This window comes from Diadema setosum, chromosome 19, assembly GCF_964275005.1.
Source record: "Diadema setosum chromosome 19, eeDiaSeto1, whole genome shotgun sequence".
NCBI lineage: Eukaryota > Metazoa > Echinodermata > Echinoidea > Diadematoida > Diadematidae > Diadema > Diadema setosum.
In genome coordinates this window covers 22,010,126-22,032,082 of record NC_092703.1, presented here as the reverse complement: position 1 = coordinate 22,032,082, position 21,957 = coordinate 22,010,126, and the positions used below count along the sequence as shown (strand labels likewise).

The window sequence follows — 21,957 nt, the reverse complement described above, 5'->3', positions numbered from 1 at the left end:
ACGTCCAATCCGGTTGATTTGTCAGTCCGAAGTGATTGCAACTCCTTCATAACAAAACTCTCATCTACATTCACAAAAGCGAAGGTACCTGGGGTGACTGAGTGATGATTATCCCCATGCGCAACTCTGGTTTCTGCAGAAGAGAATTCAGCTACCATGTCTCCATGCTAAAGAGTCATTTGTTCGCTCAGCCCTCGCACGAAGATAATCTCTTTCACGTGACAAATTAATGAACTCCGGGGTAACCCATGGTGTCTTTAACCCTCTTACTCTTAACGAAATAAAAGGAGCATGGGTATCACAGATCTCAGTAAAAGTGTTTCTCAATACTCTCCATCCTTCTTCTAAATCCCCCTGTTTAACAACCGTATCCATACGGGCATCTAAGAGTGCCTTGCAAAAAGCATCTACATTCAAACGCTTGAAAGCCCGTGTATACACAATCCTGGGAGGTAATTTTGGTCTATAATGCTTACATACTACATATATGAGCTTGTGGTCACTCAACCCGTGCGTTACAACATTTTTTTCACACACATTTGCAGGTCGGTTAGTTAAAACAAGATCAATAAGTGTAGAAGAGTTCTCAGTTACTCTAGTCGCTTGCTCAATCACCTGATGCAAATTATATTGGTTACATAACTGTTTAACTATCCGAGATTCTCTCTTCGTGAACATAATCATAATTTAAATCACCAAGTATATAACACTCGAGACCGGTATGCGTGGCCTGGGCTATGCTATCAACCATACATTCATGATATCGTGTGTCTGATTTAGGAGGACGATAATATGTACCAATCAGAATGGGTTTCATATTGGTGATTTTCAGTTCTATCCACAAACATTCAATATCAGGGTGCTCAAAATCATATTTCCGCTTGTATGCTATCGCATTGGAAACGTAAACTGCCACACCGCCTCCGCGACGGTTCCGGTCCCTTCTTTCTACTGAAAATCCTTCAAATTGTATTTCTGCATCATTGATAGTGTTATCCAAATGGGTTTCAGAGAAAGACAAAACATCAAAGGGATTATTCACAAATTTTTCCCTGATATGGTCACATTTTGGAAACAAACTGCAAATGTTTACATGTGCTAATTTCAATCCCCTACAGTGTATGTTAACAGAGAAACTAAAATCAGTCAAATGTTCAGTGAGTTCATTGTTGTCATCATCGCCTTGAAGGTGATTGCAAACAGTTGCCTCTTCATTCTGGTCTGAAGAGCGGTGACCCCTGATGGTAGTAGGCATCTCAGAGTGAGTCTTGGTGGCTCGTCGACCACGATGAGTACGTCTTCTACGTCCGATACCCAGCTCACAGATCCTGTGCCATAAATCCTGTGATAGCATCGACTGCTGGCATTTGATGTTCAGACGATGAAGGGTGGGAACATCATACCTTATGTTCGCCTGACTGTGGGAGGGCAATTCCATGTCGCGGTGGTTCTGAAGATCGTTGTGACGCTCGTCGCTTGATGGGCCTGGATTTTGTTGGACGTCCCCAGACAACTGGATGGCTAGTTGAAAACATGCTGTAGAGTTGCTGTAGTATGGTAATGGCTGTCCATAGAGTTTTACACGGCAGCCTCTGGATGTACTCTCAATGCATGCAGCTCTCCTCCATTCATTGGCATCAATAGGATAGTTGCATTCAAGTCCACGGGTCAAAGATACCGTGACTATAGTCACTAAAAAGCACAAAGACCACAGTTTGATCCCCGCCATTCTTGCAGCGAAAGATGCTAATCCTCTCACAAAAGATTGCAGTCTCTAGTGCTGTAGACATTGGTACTGTACATGGGATGCAAGAGTGCAGGTTATGGTGGTTTCCTTCCAGTATTAGCCAAGTGATTTCCAAATCTTGAAAATTCCAGGGAACAACTTGATAACTTCCCTTCAAATTTGCCCAGTTGAAGCACGAAAACACCATGAATCATCACTTGCAAACAGAATACAACAACGCTGCACAAAATCAAACACAATCCCAAACAAATACAGAGCTCAAAAGTTGTGGGGCTACCTAGGAAGGCGCACACCAACGTGACCCATTCATACATTTAGGCATTGAGTAATTTTCAAGGTACAGATGTGGAGAAAAGTGCAATTTCTGAATTGAATAGTAAATTGTTACCATTTTCATCTGGCCCTTGACCCTAAAATTCATAAGATAATCACTTTCAGGTAGAACATGCATAATATGTACTAAGTTTCAAGATAACTTGAGCCACTTCGAGATATGGAGGAAAAAGTGAGTTCAGCACTTTCACTTGATCTTTGACCTTTTGACCTTTGAGGCAAAAAAAAGAAGAAAAAAAAAAACTTTCCAGAGAATTTCTATTAGGTTACACATGCATACACCAAGTGTAAAAAAATAATAACCCTGCTGGCATTGCATAAATATGAGGGAAATAGTAAAATTTTGAAGTGTTGCACTTGACCTTTGACCCCTGACCTTTGACCCCATGAACCCTACATTCTCTAGATAATCACTTCCAGTCAGTACATGTATATACTATGTTCCATGAAGATACCTTGAACAATTTTCCAAGGCACAGAGAAAAAAAAGAAGTTTTGATATTTTTACTTGACCTTTTGACCTTTGACCTTTGACCTCATGACCCAAACTTTCACCAGAGAATCTTAATTGGGTAATACATGTATACACTAAGTTTCAAGAAAATATCTTCAGGCATTCAATAGATATGGCGAAAATAGTGAAATTTCATGTATTTGACCCTGACCTTTTGACCTTTGACCTTTGACCTCATGACGCAAACTTTCACCAGAGAATCTTAATTGGGTAATACATGTATACACTAAGTTTCAAGAAAATATCTTCAGGCATTCAATAGATATGGTGGAAATAGTGAAATTTTATGTATTTGACCTTGACCTTTTGACCTTTGACCTTGAGCATGTGCACCCAAAAGTTGATAGGCACAACTTCACCCCCTATTACACATACATGCCAAGTTTCATTAGGATACCTCAACAGGTTTTGATAGTTACCTTGTCCACAAAATTCATTACGGACGGACGGAAGGACGGACGGACGGACGGACAACCCGAAAACATAATGCCTCCGGCACCACTTCGTGGCGGAGGCATAAAAAACCAAATTTTGTTTTAAAGATGTATTTGATGCTATGTATACAAAATGTATCAAAAACTAATGTCTCTCCTCCAAAAACAAACACCATGCATTAATCGAACATAAAGGATAACGATGACTGTACTAGAGTTTACTAAGCTAAACCAATGTGGCTGTAGACCTTCACAAAAACCTAATAACCAAACAATAATCCCTTACATTGCAAGAACGAAAAAGGACATTTTAGGTTAGCAATACTCATGAGCCAATGCATGCACACGTTAAAATAACTAAACCAACTAGTAATGAGACATTATGCACATAACTAAACCTCATGTATGCTAAAATAAAAAAAAAAACAGTAGTCCGACAGCACAATAAACATTTTAAAAGGTACATGCACCTGTATTATGCAAATGATACGTTTAACTAACATAAGTATAAAAACTTACATTGTACTTTTTGACTGTACTAAGAACTGTTTACTGGTATTTAAAAAAAAATCACTCAATCTCATTGATAACTGTTTCTTGACAAAATGACAGTAGTACAGGTGCACTTCTCATTCTAAAAATAGAATCAACTATCAAAACCCTGTCCATGTAACGTAAACAACCAAATCAAACAAACAGAGTAATAGTGTGGTCGCTGTTCACATACATATCATTTTACGCATCAAGGTGTCCCTAATACCAAAAAAAAAAAACCAAAACAAACAACAACACATTTTAAGGTACAAACATAGCATTCTCTAAACAATTATCACTCACTTTCCATGAGCAAGCAAAAGGGTTACCATGACAAATACACACAAATCTGCTACTCCTTTGTGGTTACAAACGTTATAATAACAAACAGCTACTTAATACAATCAAATCATGAATGACGAGGTATCCCTTGAGAACATAACAAAATCAGGATTAAAGTGATGAACGCATTCTTAATGATAGGAATAAAAGATAAAGGCATTTATAATGTAACAGTATTATGGCTTGTTGGAATGCGAAAAAATCATGGGATATATGGTACATGTACCAAATAGCAAAAAACAACAAAAACACAAATCTCATACAGTTGTTTAATTATCAAAGCATAAATGATTAAGAACATTTGTATTTGTAATCAACGGTATTGTAATCAAAATTCACTTCAGAAATGCACATTATATAGCGTGAAAAAAAAAAATGGACATCCTCAGACTGGGTGGTGGTAACATATAACGTCAAGCCAGTCTATATAAGAGAAAGGCATGCTCCGGACTGTCGAAAAGGGGTATGCCCAATTTGGGAAGAACAATATACATCTCTGTCCATCAACATCACAGTTTGACATAAAATGGTTGCTGGTAACAAATTTTTAGATTTACATAAAATTCCTCAGGATAAAATGAGAGCTATCAGTTGCCACTATTTAAAGTATCAGATTGGGGGGGGGGGGGGGGGGGTAGGCGGATGTGATTAATGTCTGTTATCATCCAACACTGACGAGTGTGGTGGAGCGACCGGTGGGTTCGCAACGGGAGATGGCGTGCAGGTCACTCAGGACCCGGGATGTAGAATGTCTCATTGCAGACAACATCAGCTACTTTAGTGGGGGAAAATGGAGAGTCTGTGCCATGCAGTGGGTTGGCCAACAAACCAGGACTGTAATGCCCTCTAGATCTGTAGGGGATAGACGGTTGAGCAGGTCCACGTTCCGTACCGACTGGAAAAGTACCTTGCGGGTGGTCCTGTGGACAAGTATGGGGAGCGACCTCGATCGGGGGTGAGCTGTCAAGCAGGTTGCCATCGAATGGCCAATCACCCAGTCCGCTAGGTGGCGAAGTCACATGACCTGGGTATCGCAACATTTCTGCTTGCACGCAATACGTGGGCTGTATGGGCGAACTAACATGCGCCGTTGAGGAGCTATCACCATTTGATGGGGATGGAGGCGAAACGGTCCCTTCATCACCACCTTTGTGGCTGTTACTCACACAATCAGGTACCTGTAGTTGCAGATCAGTTAGAGGCGTGACAGAGTGGATGCATGCAGGTACCATTGCTGTTAGATGAACAGCTAGAATCGGCGAAACTTCTGCTTTCAACCGTGTGACTGCTATCCAAACAGCGATCTACTGTAGGCACTGCGTCGGACATGACCATAGTCCCATCAAGCAACTTGCTAATGCCTTGATCAAGACTGAACTCAAACTCTCACACTCTATGAGCTGGCTGTCAAATACAACTGACTGAAGACAACTCTTGACTGCCATGGAGGACTCAAGGGTGAAATCAACACCTGGGAGCGGAGGTTGCAACAGAGCACTTTTTCCATCAGCAGGAATGTACACAGCTGCACAATCCAGGAGTACTGGGGGCTGACCAGCTTTGGTTACACGGCCAGCTACGTCATTCTCATTGAACCCCTGATTACGTTTCTCATGATCACTGATCACTTCTTCAGTATCTCTGATCTCTTTCCTTTGATCTATATTCACACCATGTCCATGTGTTGTTTCTATTCCACCATGCTCATTCTCACTTGTCTCAAGTTTGTCACCATGTGCAACATACTCTGATGCATCGTCATCACTACTCATCTCACATCCCTCATCTTTGGGATTCATCGCACATTCCCCATCTTTGGGACTCATTTCACATCCCCCATCACTGGGATTCATCTCACAACCATCATTTCTGGGATTCATCTCATATCCCTCATCTCTGGGATTCATCTCACATCCCTGATCTTTGCAATCATTGGCAATCACATTCCACCCATGTTCTTCATGCCTGAGACCTTCACTACAATCATGTTGACTGTTCCCTGTCAACCATCCTGAATTGTCCCCATTCACCTCTCCCATGCCATGAAAACATGCGAAGGGCGAATCAACAACAGGAGGGGAAGACGAACCGTACGAGCAAGTGACATTATCACCAAACATGATCTGTTTCTTGGAGGGGCGAACAGAGATACTGCTCCATGAAGGGAGCCCCACCAACAACATCAACTCGAGTATCTTACAAGCATTCATCGTGGACCACCACACCATCAAACACCATCTCATACCCGTCAAACACAAACATGAAACAGGTCAATCCGACGATTTGAGTCTGATCGACAAGACTAGCCAGCAAAACGTCATCATCAAGAAAATAGTCACTTAACCCGAACTCATCAACAGCAACATCAAAACCAAAATAATCAGCTGCGGATTCTTTGATTAGATTGATGTGTGATCCACTCTTCACTTCGACTGAAATTGTCCTATTCTCGGACGTGCTTGCACGAAAGCAAGGTTTAGAGTTTAGCTGCTCGTTGGCAGAATCGCGCAAACTGTCTCGCGCTTGCAGTGACCTGCTAGCCGGACGCCAGCGCTCAGGCGCCCCGGCTGCCGCGGTGGCCAGCGCGGCCTTAGCCTTGGTATTGTCCCGTAGTGTCTTATCACACATCGTCGGTGTGTATGTATGGGACTATGCACAAATCGAAATTAAATTGAACCTCTCGTCTTACACCGATTTAACACGGCATGCACGGCCCCAATATAAAGGGTAAAATTTCTTTAGTTGGCTTAACGGCTCGATTGACGTGAGTGAGACCTAGCTGCCACCACGCCAAGGGTTAGTTAACACCAAGAATTAGAGAAATAAAGGAATAACCGTACGACTTTGGGGTATGATTTGTGATTGAGTTTATTTACCGTGGCTAAGAGGGTGACGCCAGATGGCGCTACATCACTTCACATTATTAGTGGTATCAAATCACATGATATTATAACATATAATGGCGCCGGGCTTTCGGACGATCAAGAGTTATTTTATCCTATTTTCTAAATGGAATTGAATAATTATGATAATGAATAATACTTTTCTCCGCATTACGTAGGGGGGGGGGGTGGTCCAATCAGATGCTTTTGGAGGTCTCTGCCAAACCATTTTTGGTTGGGTATATACAGTTATGTTTTGCGTTAGTAGGTATTCTCGGATGTACGACCCTTTATAGTATGTTTGTTAGTAAGAAGTTATTTAAATATTTGAAAAAAGTATAAAAAACACAGATAAGAGTTTAAATTGTTTGTACCAAAGAAATATTTTTGTGTTGAAGTAATAGCTTTGTAATTCATTTATCCTCTGTAAAATCATGTTGCTTCGAGAAATCAATAAATTCTATCATTTGAAAAAAAAAAGACCTGATTTTCTCCATTTCTTCTCCAGCTGACGACGTAGTTGCTTTCCTTCCCTGATTTTGTCATCAAACCATGGAGACTGAGGGCGCAGTTTCACAGTTCGCTCCTTTATAGGCGCATGCTTGTCAAGTACTTCAACAAGAACATTGTTGAAGCTTTCAACTTCAATGCACAGATCTCCATCTATATTGTGGTTAGAGTCTAAGGTAGATTTCACATCCTCGCAAAATGATGGAATCTCGATGGCAGAAATATTACGTGATTTCACCACTGTGGTCTGAGTTGGGGCGGTGAAGATGGACTTTACCAAGTACAGCAGAGTGATCTGATATGCCATCAATGATGCTCAGGTTACCAATGACAGGTGGACCTGCTTCGCGAGTAATAACCAGGGGGCGTTTCATCAACGAGTTCGTCGGAGGTTTTCACCGACAAATTTGCTATCAGCCAATCAGACGCAAGGATTTCTGTAGCTTTTAACAGTTGTCAGTGTAAATCACTGACAAAAAGTTTCATGAAACGGTCCCCAGATCAAGTGTGTGACCTTTCTTCTGAGTAGCACCTGTGACATGCTGCTGTAGACCACTGCTAGATAGAAGGTTCATCAAAGCTTTTGCACTTGCATCATCCGGATCATCGACATGAACATTAAAGTCTCCAACTTGTGACTACAATGAGAGGCTTTGGGTTACTAAAAGCAATATCAATCAATGAGGTGAATTTCATCAAGGAAATCACCCCGTCGATTTCTGTTGAGGGCGATACAGGATGATTAGAGACAGTGACACGGTTGAACTGATAAACTCAGCAGACAGAAACTCAAAAGAATTTGGAGTAAATCCAAGATCAGTGAATCTTACATCAAAACCTGTTTTGTACAATAGAGCCACTCCACCACCTCTTTTTGATGACGATCGAGAAACATGTTTGAGACTATACCCTGGAGGTGTTATATCACCAATGACCACTTGATCATCTTGCCTTAGCCATGTTTCACATATTGCAACAATGTCCGACTTGTGATTTATAACAAACTCACTGAATTCTGTAGTTTTGTTTCTTACAAACAGGGCATTCATCAAGCAAAAATTAGCCCTGGCTGATAAGGAATTCCTAACTCTTGATGAAGGTGAAGACTCAAGCAACTTGCAGGAAGTCTTGACTGATGGGCGAAACAGGGAATGACGCTGAATATGGCGATCACCTCGTCGACTTCGTAAATGCAGGATCCCCATATCTTTTAATGTATTAAACACACTAGGTGGAATGGAGGATGTACCACATGAGTGTCTTATAGACATCAGCTCAGCAGTGCTATATTGTAAAGGCATAGTTGCCTTCGTTATTTCTATACAGCTCAATTCCAGGTAACAATGTCTAGGGTTGGTTGCACAGCCCACTCCTTTGTTGCAGGGATGCCAAGTTTAAAAAAAAATCTTATGAGTGAGATTTTCATGACTCGGCATCTCGGCGAGCGAATGTGCGCGCAACCCCACCAAAATTATCACATCTTCCATTGCAGAAATGATCCATTTGTTGGACTGCCCTTTGAAAAAGGTCCTGTTGAAATATCACACAGCAGTGCACCCTCAAAATCACTGATATAGCGCGTTATTTCAGAACTAGCTGGCAGCAGCACCACAGCGCCCATTCAAGATGCATACACATAGGAGATTGCATTGAGCAAAGTAGATACACAGAAACATAAAATAAGATATACAGTATATTTCAGTAAACAACAGATATCATTGGATGTAGGAGACCACCATCATAAGCGATTAAGCTTGAAATGGATGGAGGCCTCATAAAATGACTATTCAACGATATAACTCTCTTGGAGGAAGGTGATCAGGTGAGTGCAGTGCAGTTGCAGGTGAGAGTGCAGATGCATGTCTGAATAAATTCTTCATTCCCTCATTTAAAGCCCTTTCGTGCCTAGAGCATGACAGATCATGGCCTCCAGTAGGATTTCTACAATGGTACATACACATATCTGAGACTCTACGCATTTCTGACCAATTATTAGTTGTGTCAACTCTCCTCACGTGGGAGTTTCCCCAGATACTATCTCACGGTGAATAGTCCAGGCAATTGGATCTACCGGGGAAACTATCATTCTCTCACCTCGAGTCCGTGCCCACGATACTAGCGCTATGGCTTCCTCATAGCTAGTCCATTTTCAGGTACTTCTCTCTTGGGGTAATTGCCCAGATACGGTATTACTGGCATAATCCCAACACCTCACCATGTTACTTCTCTGATGTTATCATGAAGGAGGCTGCATTCGCATCAGTAGTCCTTTCCTGTCCAAAGAGAAAATAATCTTGACCCGGGGCCCCATTTCATAAAAAGTTGATGATAGCAACGTCTTGCTGGAATGGCAGTTGTCATGGAATCCAGCTTCCTGATTGGCTGTTTCCATTGGAAGTTGCCATTCCAGCCATTCTTTTATGAAATGGGGCCCTGGACGCTCGCGCGCACTCTTTCAACTACACTGTATGATTATACTGTAGTACGAAAAACTTTAGTACAGACAGGCGAAAGACCCACCTCTGATCGTATTTTGTTGGAATCTTGCAAATGTTAAATGGATAGGTAAGTAAAGCCCACTCGTAGGGATCACAACACATACATGATAATAATAACAGCAGTAATGGCGGTGCATATCGGAGTGTTATCAGTGATAAATCGTTGTTTTCACTTATTCAACGTAGAAAGCACTTTCTTCATAATGATATAAAGCGCCACCAAGTTATGCCGAGTGTTACATACACTGTGTACACGTGGTGGAGTCGATGTGTCGAATCTTATTGCATTTATGATTTATTTTAGTACATTCATTCACAACATGTTTTACCTGGGACATCCGGATCAATTCTGCTAATATGCAGCAAACCTGCATTTCAAGGAAGCTCTAAATACAATATAAATAGACTTGTAGAGTAATAACAAACACAACAAAAACAAAATATTACTCATACTCTTTTCGTTAATTGCAAACATGATAGCTCGGGTGACATGGCTTGTGTACTTTTTTTACCCTCTGTGCTCTCAACCATTTACATCCCTCATTAAAATTGTAAATAATAGATTATCAATTATTTATATTGGCACCATGTACATGCCACCTTTAATCAATAATGCAAATCTGTCTCTTTGTTTGTCTATCCTGGCGCCTTTCGCAGGAGGTTTTTTTGATGAGGGATATGATGTTGATTTTGATATTTGTAGTGACATAATTATATCATGCACACTACAAAGTGCAGTCACGTCACGAGGCTTAGTTGAAAGGTGACATTTAATGCACTGCACCCATCTTATACAACTCAATGAATGATAGGGCAATGTTCGACATTTCATTCGCAGACCTGTTGCAAATGATTGGCCGTGCGGGACGCTACGGGAAGGACAGTCGTGGTACAGCTCTAGTCATGGTCCAGAACACTAAGAGAGAATTCTACGAAACAGCTCTGCAGGACCCGTTTTCCCTAGAGTCCCGGTATGTGATTAGGTAGGCCTCCAGCTTTCCCTTACACATTCTATTTCAAATTCACATGATAAAAAGAGTTGTTGACGGTGATGATGAAATCAAAGACCGCAAAATTTGACTAAGCTCATCGGCACCTGACCCAGTTATTAACGAAGCTAAATCCTTTTTAATTATTACTGAAACATGAATTTACTCTCTCCTGACTTTAAAACGTGACTATGATGGAGTCAATTATCCTCCAATGATATCGTCAGACGATTAGAGTGGTGAATTAGCTGGTATTTGATGTGTATGTGTATGTGTGTGTGTGTGAGCGTATAATTTCTTCTGCTTTTTTTTATAATTATACATCACATCCTACCGCAAAAGGGAGAATAAGTTAACTTTGTGATGACATTTGGGCAATTTTGCAATAATCAGATTTACATAACAAAGCTCTGTGTTTTTGTGCCTCTACCACGTGTCACCGGAGGCAGTATGTTTTCGGAATGTCCGTCCGTCTTTCCGTACGTAATCAATTTGCTGACAGCGTAACTTAAAAACTGTTTGAGGCATCCTAATGAAACTTGGCATATGTATAAATTATGAGTGAACGAAATTGTGCCTATCAACTTTTGGGTGCACATGCTAAAGGTAAAGGTCCATGGTCAAGGTCAAATGCTTACAATTTCACTATTTCCCCCAGATCTATGCAATGCCTGAAGATATTTTCGTGAAACTTAGTGTGTTCACGTATTATACAGATAAAGATTCTGTAGGGAAAGTTTTGGAAGATGGGGTCAAAGGTCAAGCGAAAATGTTAAAATGCACTTTTTTCTCCATATCTCAGAAATTGCTGAAGGTATCTTCATGAAACTTTGTAAATATGCATAATTATACTGCCTGACAGTGGTTCTCTCGGAAATTTTGAGGTCATGGGATGAAAGGTCAATGGTCGAAGGTCAGGTTAAGCACACATAATGCTGAAATTCTACTATTTAATGTTGCAACTACAGACTTTCTCCATACCTTTGAGATTACTCAATGCATGTAAACTTAATCTAACTAGGTATATACATGCATTGCTGCACAATAATTCTGTAGGGAAAGATTTTTGCCATGGGATCAAAGGTCAAGTGAAAATGTTGAATGCCCTAATTTTCCCCTATTCTGAAAATAGCTCAGAGTATTATCATGAAAATGGATGTTACAATGTAGTTATTTTGAGGATATTAAAAGGATTTCTGGCCATGGGGTCAAAGGGCAAGGGTCAGAGGTCAAGTGAAAATGATCTAATTCCCAAATACTTGCTCTCTTAAACAATTTAGCCATCCTTCCGAATATTAAAACCTAGTTGAAGGTAAGTAAGCACTCCACACATTTCTGACAAACATGTCTTTGCATTTTTTTTTTTGCCAATTATGTGAAACTGTCGTCTCACATTGCCAAGACGTACAATTGTACTCTTGACCTATCGGGAAAACCATGCCCTATAGCGGAGGCATACCGGTCGCCATAGCGACATTTCTAGTTTCCCTATGTAATATGCACTATTTGCATCTATAAACAAGGGTAGTTATGAGCGACCTTGAATTAAAGGGTTTCATTTTTTCCTATTTCATTCGTCTCATTCTCATATAGTTATTTTTCCCCTCTCACCTTCTGGCATATTGCAGGCCTAATAAGGTATTGCCTGAGTATGTCAATGCAGACGTCGTGTCAGGATATATCAAGACCGAGCAAGATTTCGAGGACTATATGAAGATGACTTTCTTCTACACAAGACTGACAGCAAACCCAAGGTAACAATCTATACGACAGTCACATTTTAGCTACAAACCGTTACATTTTATTTATTTCCGCTTGTTTTTGTGCCTCCGCCACAAAGTGACGCCGGAGGCATTGCGTTTTCGGCTAGTCCATCCTTCCTTCCCTCCTTCCTTTTTTCCGTTCTTCCGTCTGTCCTTCCGTCAATCCGTCCGTCCGTAATCAATTTTGTGGACAGCGTAACTAAAAAACTGTTTGAGGTATCCTAACGAAACTTGGCATTACTGGGCGGAGTTGTGCCAATCAACTTTTGGGTGCACATAGTCAAGGTCAAAGGTCAAGGCCAATTAATTCTCAAAATATCACTTTTTTCCCCCATACATCTATGCAATGCTTAAAGGTATTTTCTTGAAACTTAGTGTATACATGTCCTACCCTATAAAAATTCTCTAGAGAGAGTTTCGGGCTATGAGGTCAGAGGTCAAAGGTCAAGTGAATATGTTAACATTTCACTTTTTTCTTCATATCTCGGAAATGGTTCATGACAACTTCATGGAACTTGGTACATATGCCTGTACTCACTGGCAGTGATTATCTTGGGAATTTCGGGGTCATGTGGTCAAAGGACAAGGGTCAAAGGTCAAGGTCAGCTCCTTCAATGTCACTATTTCGCTCATATCTATGCAATGCCTGCTGGATTTTTTTTCTTGAAACTTAGTGTGTACATGACATACCCATAAGGGATTCGCTGGGAACGTGGGTTTTTTTTTTTTTTTTTTTGGCCAAAAGGTCAAAGGTCAAAGTTTCAAAGCTCAAGTGAAAATGCTAAATTTCAGGTCTTCCTCTATATCTCGGAAGTGGCCAAGGTATCATCATGAAGCTTAGTATATATTTATGCATGTACTGCCTGACAGTGATTCTCATGGGAATTTTAGGTTCATAGGGTCAAGGGTCAAAGGCCGGGTAAAATGTCAAAATTTCTCTTCAATACTGGAAATACGCATTTTCTCCATGTACTTTGGAAATTACGCATTACATAAAACTTATCCAAGGGTCAAAAGTCGAGTAAAAATCCTCAAATCCCCAAATATTTGCTTTCTTAGATTATACAACCAGTTATCCAATTAAACATAGTTCAAGGAAAGTGAAAATCAACACATTTGTGACACACATGTCATTTTTAAATATATTTGCCATTTATGTTAAACTGTCGTCACACAATGTCAAGATGTACTATAGACCTATTGGGAGAACCATGCATTATGATGGAGGCATACCAGTCATAGGAATAGCGACATATCTAGTTTTATCATTGTTCTTGCAACGATTAGGGCCTCTAAAATGATATAATCAGAAAACTCAGTCTTGCGAAATCACTTTGTTCGGAGTGATGTACAGAGTTCGCAGAATCAAGAAAGCGACAAGTGTAAATTGTCAGAATACGTCAGAATAGACTCCTAAGAGCATCTGCCTAAATTTTCTCAGGACTCGAGTAAGAAAGAATAGAATCAACCATTAGCCTGCTTATGGACCCAATCATCATGTGGCGACCACCTACCTTAATCATCATAAGTTCATAATCCCATCACTCAAGAATCCATTTTTAAGCGACAATGTATACCAGAGACCATATGTGTGGTTCTTCATTAAATGATACGAGCGTAATTCCGTACTGCTGAGAAAGGTCTATTTATTTAGCGTTCGATATCGAAGGTGGTAAAAAAAAAGAAGAACGGAATGTCTGAAAAATTCTCACAGGTGGTTTTTAAACAAATATACAAAATACACCCCCGACACTTATTCTCTCCTCCGAGTACATATCAAGTGGAGAGAAATTTCCCACGATTTTCTAGAGGCTACTCAACCATCCTTACAGTGATTACCAACTGTCCTGTTATTCATTGCTCTCCAGCTACTATGGCTTGAGTGGTGGAAGTGAAAGAGCTGTGAAGAAATTCATGGCTGAAGTGATTGAATCCACGCTGGCGGATTTGTCGGACAGTGAGTGCATCAGAAGGAACGAGGTAACTTGTGAATGTTCCAGTCAGTGTCTTCTAAAGTGAGACTTATAAGTCAGTGAAATTAAAATCGTGAAAGCATATAGAAAATTCTTCTCATATTATAGAATAATTCACACGTCCTACCGAATTCCACAAAGTGTTATGATATCTTTTCAAGAAGCAATGTTAGATCATGTTTAATTGATTAGATGTTTTTCGCCCTACACGAGTCATCTCGATAATACATAATATGTGACCCTGCACCTCAAAACAAACAAAAAGTCGCCAAACATGAATTTTTAGTTAAGACCATATTCTGAAAGAGCAGACTTTAAGCTTTGAAATGATGTATAACTCAAATCAAATGGACTCTCCTAACCTATCTAAATATTGGAAAGAAAGCACAAACTCAGGAAAAGTTTTTCCTGTTTTATGATACCAAATTTTAGCATAATGTAAAAGAAGACCCGCTCTTTCAGAAAATATGAAAAAGTCAAGTTCGTCTAGGTTGACCCATTTCACTTATTTTTAGTCCTCACGCAAAATCAGTGTGTGCGACTTTATGTTCGTTTTGAGGTGCATGGTCACATATATGCCTGTACATGTATGTTGATAATGTTGTAATCTGCTCTGCAACCTCCATATCCCAGCATTTTGTTCTTCTCTCGAAATTCGTCAGGATGGTGATCGTTATATCTCTGGGCTGCCCCTCGGCCAGTATGCGTCTGTGAATCACATACATCCTGACACCGTCAAGATGATCAAAGATCGCCTCAAACCAGACAGTTCCGTCGGCGACATTATCACCATCTTATCGGTAAATATTGAATTTGGTTGTGCTCTCTCTCTCTCTCTCTCTCTCTCTCTTAAAAGTCTGGTTCATGAGAAAGAAAAAGTTGAAAATCCAATAAAATGCACAACACAATTCATCATCTAATGAGTATTACCAACTATCAACATACACATGGCAGTACTATGCAATTATCGATGTACACTCATCTTTGTTGAACGTATGCTAAAATCTTATCACAGAATATTATTTGGAATTATTTGTAAGATGAGTTTTCATTTGTGGGTATAGGTCTATTTCATTTGTGGATTGTTTTTCTTTTCTTTCTTTCTTGTTTTGTCAAGAGAAAATGTCTATCGCACACAGGCCTTCATACTGTAAGGCCCATGTTGCAGTCGTTCTACAGAACTATCATTTCTAGCACAACTGTAGCCTACCCCATGAGCTAATGCTTTTGGTGATATGTGTTTACATAGTCATTGGTTGAAATAATTCTATTCACGTATCCTTTACAGAATTCAGTCGAGTTTGCGACATTACCGGTGCGTTGTGGCGATGAAAACATGAACAGGTAATACACAAAATTAACTATACCATACATGTACCAGGGCGGTGACCCTCCCTGCATGTACGCGTAAGCATCAACTGGTGATAGGCCAAGGTGACACATTTGCGAAGGCAGGTCGCCGAATTAAAATCTTCAAATCCTGACAAACATCGACAACAAATCAGCTACCAAAACCACAAAATTCTCCAAAATTTTGATTGGCAACTACTTGCCAAATCGGTACCGCTTGTCGACCAGTTCATGTGAGTTGCCAAGCTGATTTTTGATTGTCGACAGCTCAAATAAAGGTTTACGAATGGCTGGCAACTGTTAGGTGACTTTGTAATTAATACCACTAGCTTGAGGTTACCAAATGGTGGCTCGACAGCCGATTTAAATATAAGTAGAGGGTACAGGACTGCTCAGAAATATCAGTTTGTCAAGAGTTATGATGACACAAGTCAGGGTATCGTTTTGCCATTCCTACCCACAGACATTCCTAGATCATGAATTTAATGTTACGACAGTCCTATGTCTTTCCTTGAAGCAGGAAAAAAAACATGGTGAGGCCGTGGATTTCCTGGAGGGTGCTGTTTGAAGACTTTGAATCTCGTGGTATAGATTGGAATGGCAAAAAGGGGGGGGGGGGGGCTTTGTTGCTTACTCCAAAATAGTCTGACTATGCCCCATGAGCTTGTGGATATATTGCTGGTACAATGTATTCGATATTTCATGTATTGGAGTGTGAAACATGGTTTAACCGATGCAAGTTATGTAGGTGAAAGGTATTCATGCAGTGGTTCATTTTTTTTTTAGCATTATGCAAGTTTGGCCTATTTTTTTTTTTCCATTCTTATTCCATATTCGATATTTCATACAAGTTTTATATTCCATTTGATTTCTAAACGAAAAATACGTTTAACACAACAGTCAATTTGAGACAAAATTGCACAAATTTACAAGGACATAATAAATGATGTGTAGTATGAGGAACCGACTAAAAAGCAAAGCTTGTATGATGTATAGGTTCCAAAGATATAATACAAGCTTTTAGTACAACATGTCAATTACAAAAAAAAATGACGAAACATGCAATAATACAATATGTTGAGAATATGATAAAGTTTACGGAATGTACAAAATATTACATGTGACTGTGCACCACAAAACGAACAAAAAGTAGCACACACTGATTTTGTGTGAGGACTGAAAATAGGTGAAATGGGTTAACCTAACCGATCTTGACTTGTTCATATTTTCTGAAAGAGCAAGTCTTCTTCTACATTATGCTAAAATTTGGGATCATAAAACGGGCAGGAAAGTGTGTTTTTTAGCAGTTTATTTTTAACTGCTTCTTGTACACACTCATCACTCTCAACTCCAATAAGTTTTGAAAGATGATGCTGCTGCTTTGAAAGTTAGCATCAATTATGAACAGAATGTGTTAATAAGGCATGCTCAATTTCAGTTTAATCTGATAATCCTTTCATTGTTGTTACTCTGGTGGTTAACGTCCTGTTTTTTGTCCCATTCATTGCACAGCCAGCACGGCTTGGTAAAGATTTAGCACTTGAATAGACACTGCTTTTCAGAGCCTCTTTTCTCAGTTCACACTTTCCTGAGTGTGAGTTTTCTTTCCAATATTTAGATAGGTTAGGAGATTCCATTTGATTTGAGTTATACATCATTTTAAAGGTAGGGGATACCTTTTACAGACCTCCCAAAATGCAGCAAAACATTAAATATGAACCTCAGGGGACTTGTTTAGGCCACTGCTGACAAATTTGGAAGTCAACAGTTATCTACAATTTGAATAATGCACAAAACTCAACTACTGAGTAGTTCTGTGTGTCAGCCACACTTAAGCCTTTTTGTTGCAGTCTTCTGTATTTTTTTTTTTAATCTATAAACACAAATCTAAAAGTATAAGAGCTGATGTAATAACATATAGAGTGTGTGGCAAGAATGTATATAGAAATGTTTGTAAGTTTTGATGAACTTTCTTCACAAAATATACATGATGGACACACATGCAGTGCATGGGTCTGCAAAGGTAGCCTAGTAATGTACTGGAATTTACGGTGAGCCCCGAAAAAAAATTCAATTCAAAATCTAACAGTCAATAAAAATGTACTAAATGTTACCTTCCACTTTCAATACTTTATGGGAGTTTCTAAAATGATACTCTCTTCAACATACCACTGTATTTATACAACTCTTCATTTAAGGCATGCAAATGGGATTCCCTACCTTTAAAGCTTAAGATCTGCTCTTTTAGAATATACTAATTAAAATTACATGTCTGACAACTTTCTGTGCGTTTTGTGATGCAGGGTCACATATAATGTCCATGATGAAACTTAAGGTATCAATGCTAAATAAAGTAACGAATTAATCAAACAAATGAAGTCACCCGAGCGAGACATCATTGTCTTTTCAGAACATAATTATTTCTGGGTACTGTTTTATAAACATTATACTATGACATGAGAGGGTGCAATGCTCATAGAGCCTACTCTGTTGTAGTACAGCATAGAAGTACATGAAAATATCATCAAATTCTTAAGCTGCACGATTATGATTTCAAAGATTGCCGACTTGTCCACCCACTCTTTTACAATCGGCGTCATAGACATATTTTGCAATTTAGCATTTGAGATTTGGGGGTATGGATCTTTCAGTTAGGCCAGAAAATTCTGATAATAATCATGGACTGTAGTAAGTTCTTATTTACTGAGTTCTGGTACGCAGACGAGGACAATCTACATAAGATCATAGTACCAGCAGTAGGGACAATAATACGGTAAGCGCTTTGTTCGATGTCGGCCTTCAATCTCTCTTGGTCTGCAGCTGGTTGCCGACAGCAATTATAAGCTATGGCTAGTTGTTACTGAAGACCCGTTATATCAAGGTCGGCGACGACTCCGCTACGGGTTGGCTAGTTTTTGTCACGACCAATTGACGGCCTATCAAAAAAAAAACAAACAAACAAAAAAAAAAAAAAAAAAAAAACAACCCAACAACAACAACAGATAGATAAATTTCCCGACGAATACGTTCTGAAAAGTTTGGCAGAAATGTTTAGATTCAGCATTAAAAACCTCTAGCCAGCGAAAACCGGTCACCGACTGTCTCCAGACACTGACACCATTTGTCGACTTAAAAAAAAAAGAATTATAACCTCTGACAAGCAACTGCCGACCAGTGATTTCAGAGTTAGTAGAATGATCGGCAAGCGGTCTTCGTACTTCTGACTGGGTCATTAGTTAATGTCCGATGCTCTACACGTCATTTAACCACTGCTTTCACTATGTGGAGCGCATACATTACAGTGCACATGACAGGTAGAGAGGGAACATACCAGATATTTCATCCGAAGGGTTTTAAAAACTGTTGAGCAGGTTATAAATCCCGAGACGAGGTTGAATGACGTATAACCTCCCGAAATACCACACTGAAACACTGTGTTTACTACATTCCATTATAAATCAGCCTGATATGCAAGACAACCAAGGTTAACCTGATTTACCTGTTTCATCAATATGTTTAATCGAAGTACTATAAAACACCTACCTCTAGTTTATAATGTTACAACAAACTGTCGATTCCGCTAAAATATTGTTCTTGACCTTCACCAGCTTAGAGCGTATGTCAAGGTTTTGTCCTTATTGTTGCTCTTCCATTTGCTTGAATCTACGATATTAGGACTTTGTCAGTGAAAGTGCCTTGCCCATTGAGGGCGCCCAACGCGGATTTCACAAGCCCCCACACCAAGGCTAATCGAACATTGCGCGGCTCACCCTGCCTTGCATGGAATACAAGGTGGACACGAGAAGTGTGCTGGAGCATGCCGAAAGGATTCTTAACGTAAGCCGACCCAACTCTTCTATGATCTGCTTCACTTCTTTTCATTAAGTTGTGCACCTCTTTGATCAGTATCTTTGTTTCAAAGGGTATGACGTCACGGTCAGAAAAAAAAGGGGGCGAGGGCTCGAGTAGAATGGATGGGGTGTTGCTCTTTGAAGTAAGTTGTGACAACTGAGAGAATTTTACAGGCGTTTTGAGCAGAACCAAACGAGCAGACAATAACTTGCGCCAGGGGGTGCGCAATGCCCGCGACAGTACTAAAAGTGGATAGTGTATTCAATATCGATGATGCGATAGCGTACTTGTATTATCACCATTCGTAGATAGTGGGACGCATAAAAGTGTACCTCTGCTTAATTTTATTTTTTTAATTCACGCCAAATTTTATGAGGGGGAATGCATTATTAGCGGGAGAATAATATAGGTTTTTGAAGTCTATTTCGTAAGTTCGTCAGTCAAATCGGTATTGCAATCATTCAATTTCGAGGGTTGTAGCCTTACACGGACATTTTGTGTTTCAAATTCATTTTCGATCAGTTGAATCTGTATTCATGTCAATCAAATCAAACAAGTTGTCAATTCCTGTTAATCAAATCTAAAATGTTGTCATTCAAATTTTTAGAAAGTACTCGAGCTTCACGAGGCTGTCATTCAATTTAGCGAGAGACGGGGAAGTGATTGCGCGTTGCCGATATTCCAGCATTCAAATCCGTCTCGGAGCAATCTATTTCACACTTCGAGCAACCAAAGTAGCACGATTGTATTCTGGTTTTATCTGTAATCTTTAACATAATCATGTATTTTCATCCATTGTTTATGCTTTAAGCACCCATCGTGACCATGTCTTTTCTATGTTTTTTTATTAACTATTTATGCAAAGGGACATGCATATATTGCTACAGACTTCATGAAACCGCATTCCTGCTTTATCTCACACATGAACACCTGCCAGTATTTTATGTTGTGATAATTATATGTTTTCCTATGATATACATTATATCATATAGGCCCTATGTCTTGTTGGGGAAAGCACTTTATTATTCTTTTTTTTTTTTTGAGGGTGGGGTGTTCATCTGGAAACGGTGCTAAGCACACCAAGTTGACTACAGTCTCAATTTAAGGGGAGTTCGTCTCAATAGAATTAGCTATCAACTCTATTTCCTGGTAGTCGAGGCCTCTCCAGAGATAGGGCTTGGTATGTCTATATACCAATGAAATAAGTTTATATATATTTTGTTTTCTGGAGTGATGGAGTAAATGTTATGTCCTCCGTCCTACTGTATGACATGTGCTCGCCATCCTGTCATGGTCATGTCGGCTTTCTTCTGCAACTGCCCGGTCGCCAATACTTCGCAGTTAAATGAATGATCTTACTCCGAACTTGAATGCTCACGTGGGAATTTGAATGCTCGAAAAGACGCTCCCTCGCATTCCGACGAATTTGAACGCTGTCGACAGGCATTCTAATTTCAATTATCTAAATGCTATTGTTTGCGAAGTGCGAAATTGAATGATTGAAAAGCGATGTTGAATGACTATCTTGAAGGCGCTGTCTTTTTGCGCGAATTTGAGTGACCCGATTATCAAACTGAATGACAAACGTACAGAAATGACTGCAAAAACCTATACATAATGCTTGAACGGAAGAAATTAATACTCAAGCGGGAGAATGACAGATCTGTGAAAAAATTGTCTTTCTGCAGGTGATCTCCCGCCGAAAGCGGAATAGTTCACCTTTCTGAATCATTGTAGCTGCTATTCTTATATTGACCGATTTACAACATTCCTCAGAATTTAATGTAATTCCTCAGCAATAAAAAAAAAAGAAATATGCAGACCTTGCACTTGATCTTACCTGAAAATGCGATATAGATATAATGTCTAATAGTTATTACTTTTCACTCACCTAGGCACTGCTCCAAATCGCAGACCTGCGGCAATCGTATCTGACAGTCAGGAATGTTGCGTACCTCACTCAAGCTGTGGTCAAGGAAGAGTGAAGTAGCAAGAATTCTCTTCTCACCTTGCCTCATGTTAAGCCAACCTTGATTTCCCTTGCCGTAGACTCAAGGTGCGAATGACCGCCCTTGTATTTTTCCCTTCCGTCACACTCCTGATTTCCGAACTTTCTTTCCCATGCGCATTTCCCTGAAGTGATTTAGGGCCCACATCTACCGCAGTCGAACTTCAGATCTTAATTTACATTTTGACAGTTTAGCCCGTGTTGTGCATTTGCATTTACTCATCTGTC

The 21,957-nt window shown here is 39.8% G+C and overlaps 1 protein-coding gene across 1 annotated transcript; it reads left to right on the top strand.

Moving 5' to 3' along the window:
- The first annotated feature begins 10,643 nt into the window (after positions 1-10,643).
- Positions 10,644-21,706, top strand: LOC140242337 (activating signal cointegrator 1 complex subunit 3-like). The gene is made up of 5 exons (XM_072322074.1): positions 10,644-10,765; positions 12,412-12,537; positions 14,415-14,526; positions 15,182-15,319; positions 21,617-21,706. Exons 1-5 carry the CDS (start codon positions 10,644-10,646, stop codon positions 21,704-21,706), a joined length of 588 nt encoding a protein of 195 aa, XP_072178175.1.
- Positions 21,707-21,957: the final 251 nt, after the last annotated feature.

What these genes read in the sequence shown, in the direction of transcription:
- LOC140242337 (XM_072322074.1), top strand. Translation starts at nt 10,644, where the DNA reads ATGATTGGCCGTGCGGGACGCTACGGGAAGGACAGTCGTGGTACAGCT. An exon ending in AGACTGACAGCAAACCCAAG is followed by an intron (nt 12,538 to 14,414) that starts GTAACAATCTAT and finishes ATTGCTCTCCAG; the next exon opens with CTACTATGGCTTGAGTGGTG. An exon ending in ACATTATCACCATCTTATCG is followed by an intron (nt 15,320 to 21,616) that starts GTAAATATTGAA and finishes TCACTCACCTAG; the next exon opens with GCACTGCTCCAAATCGCAGA.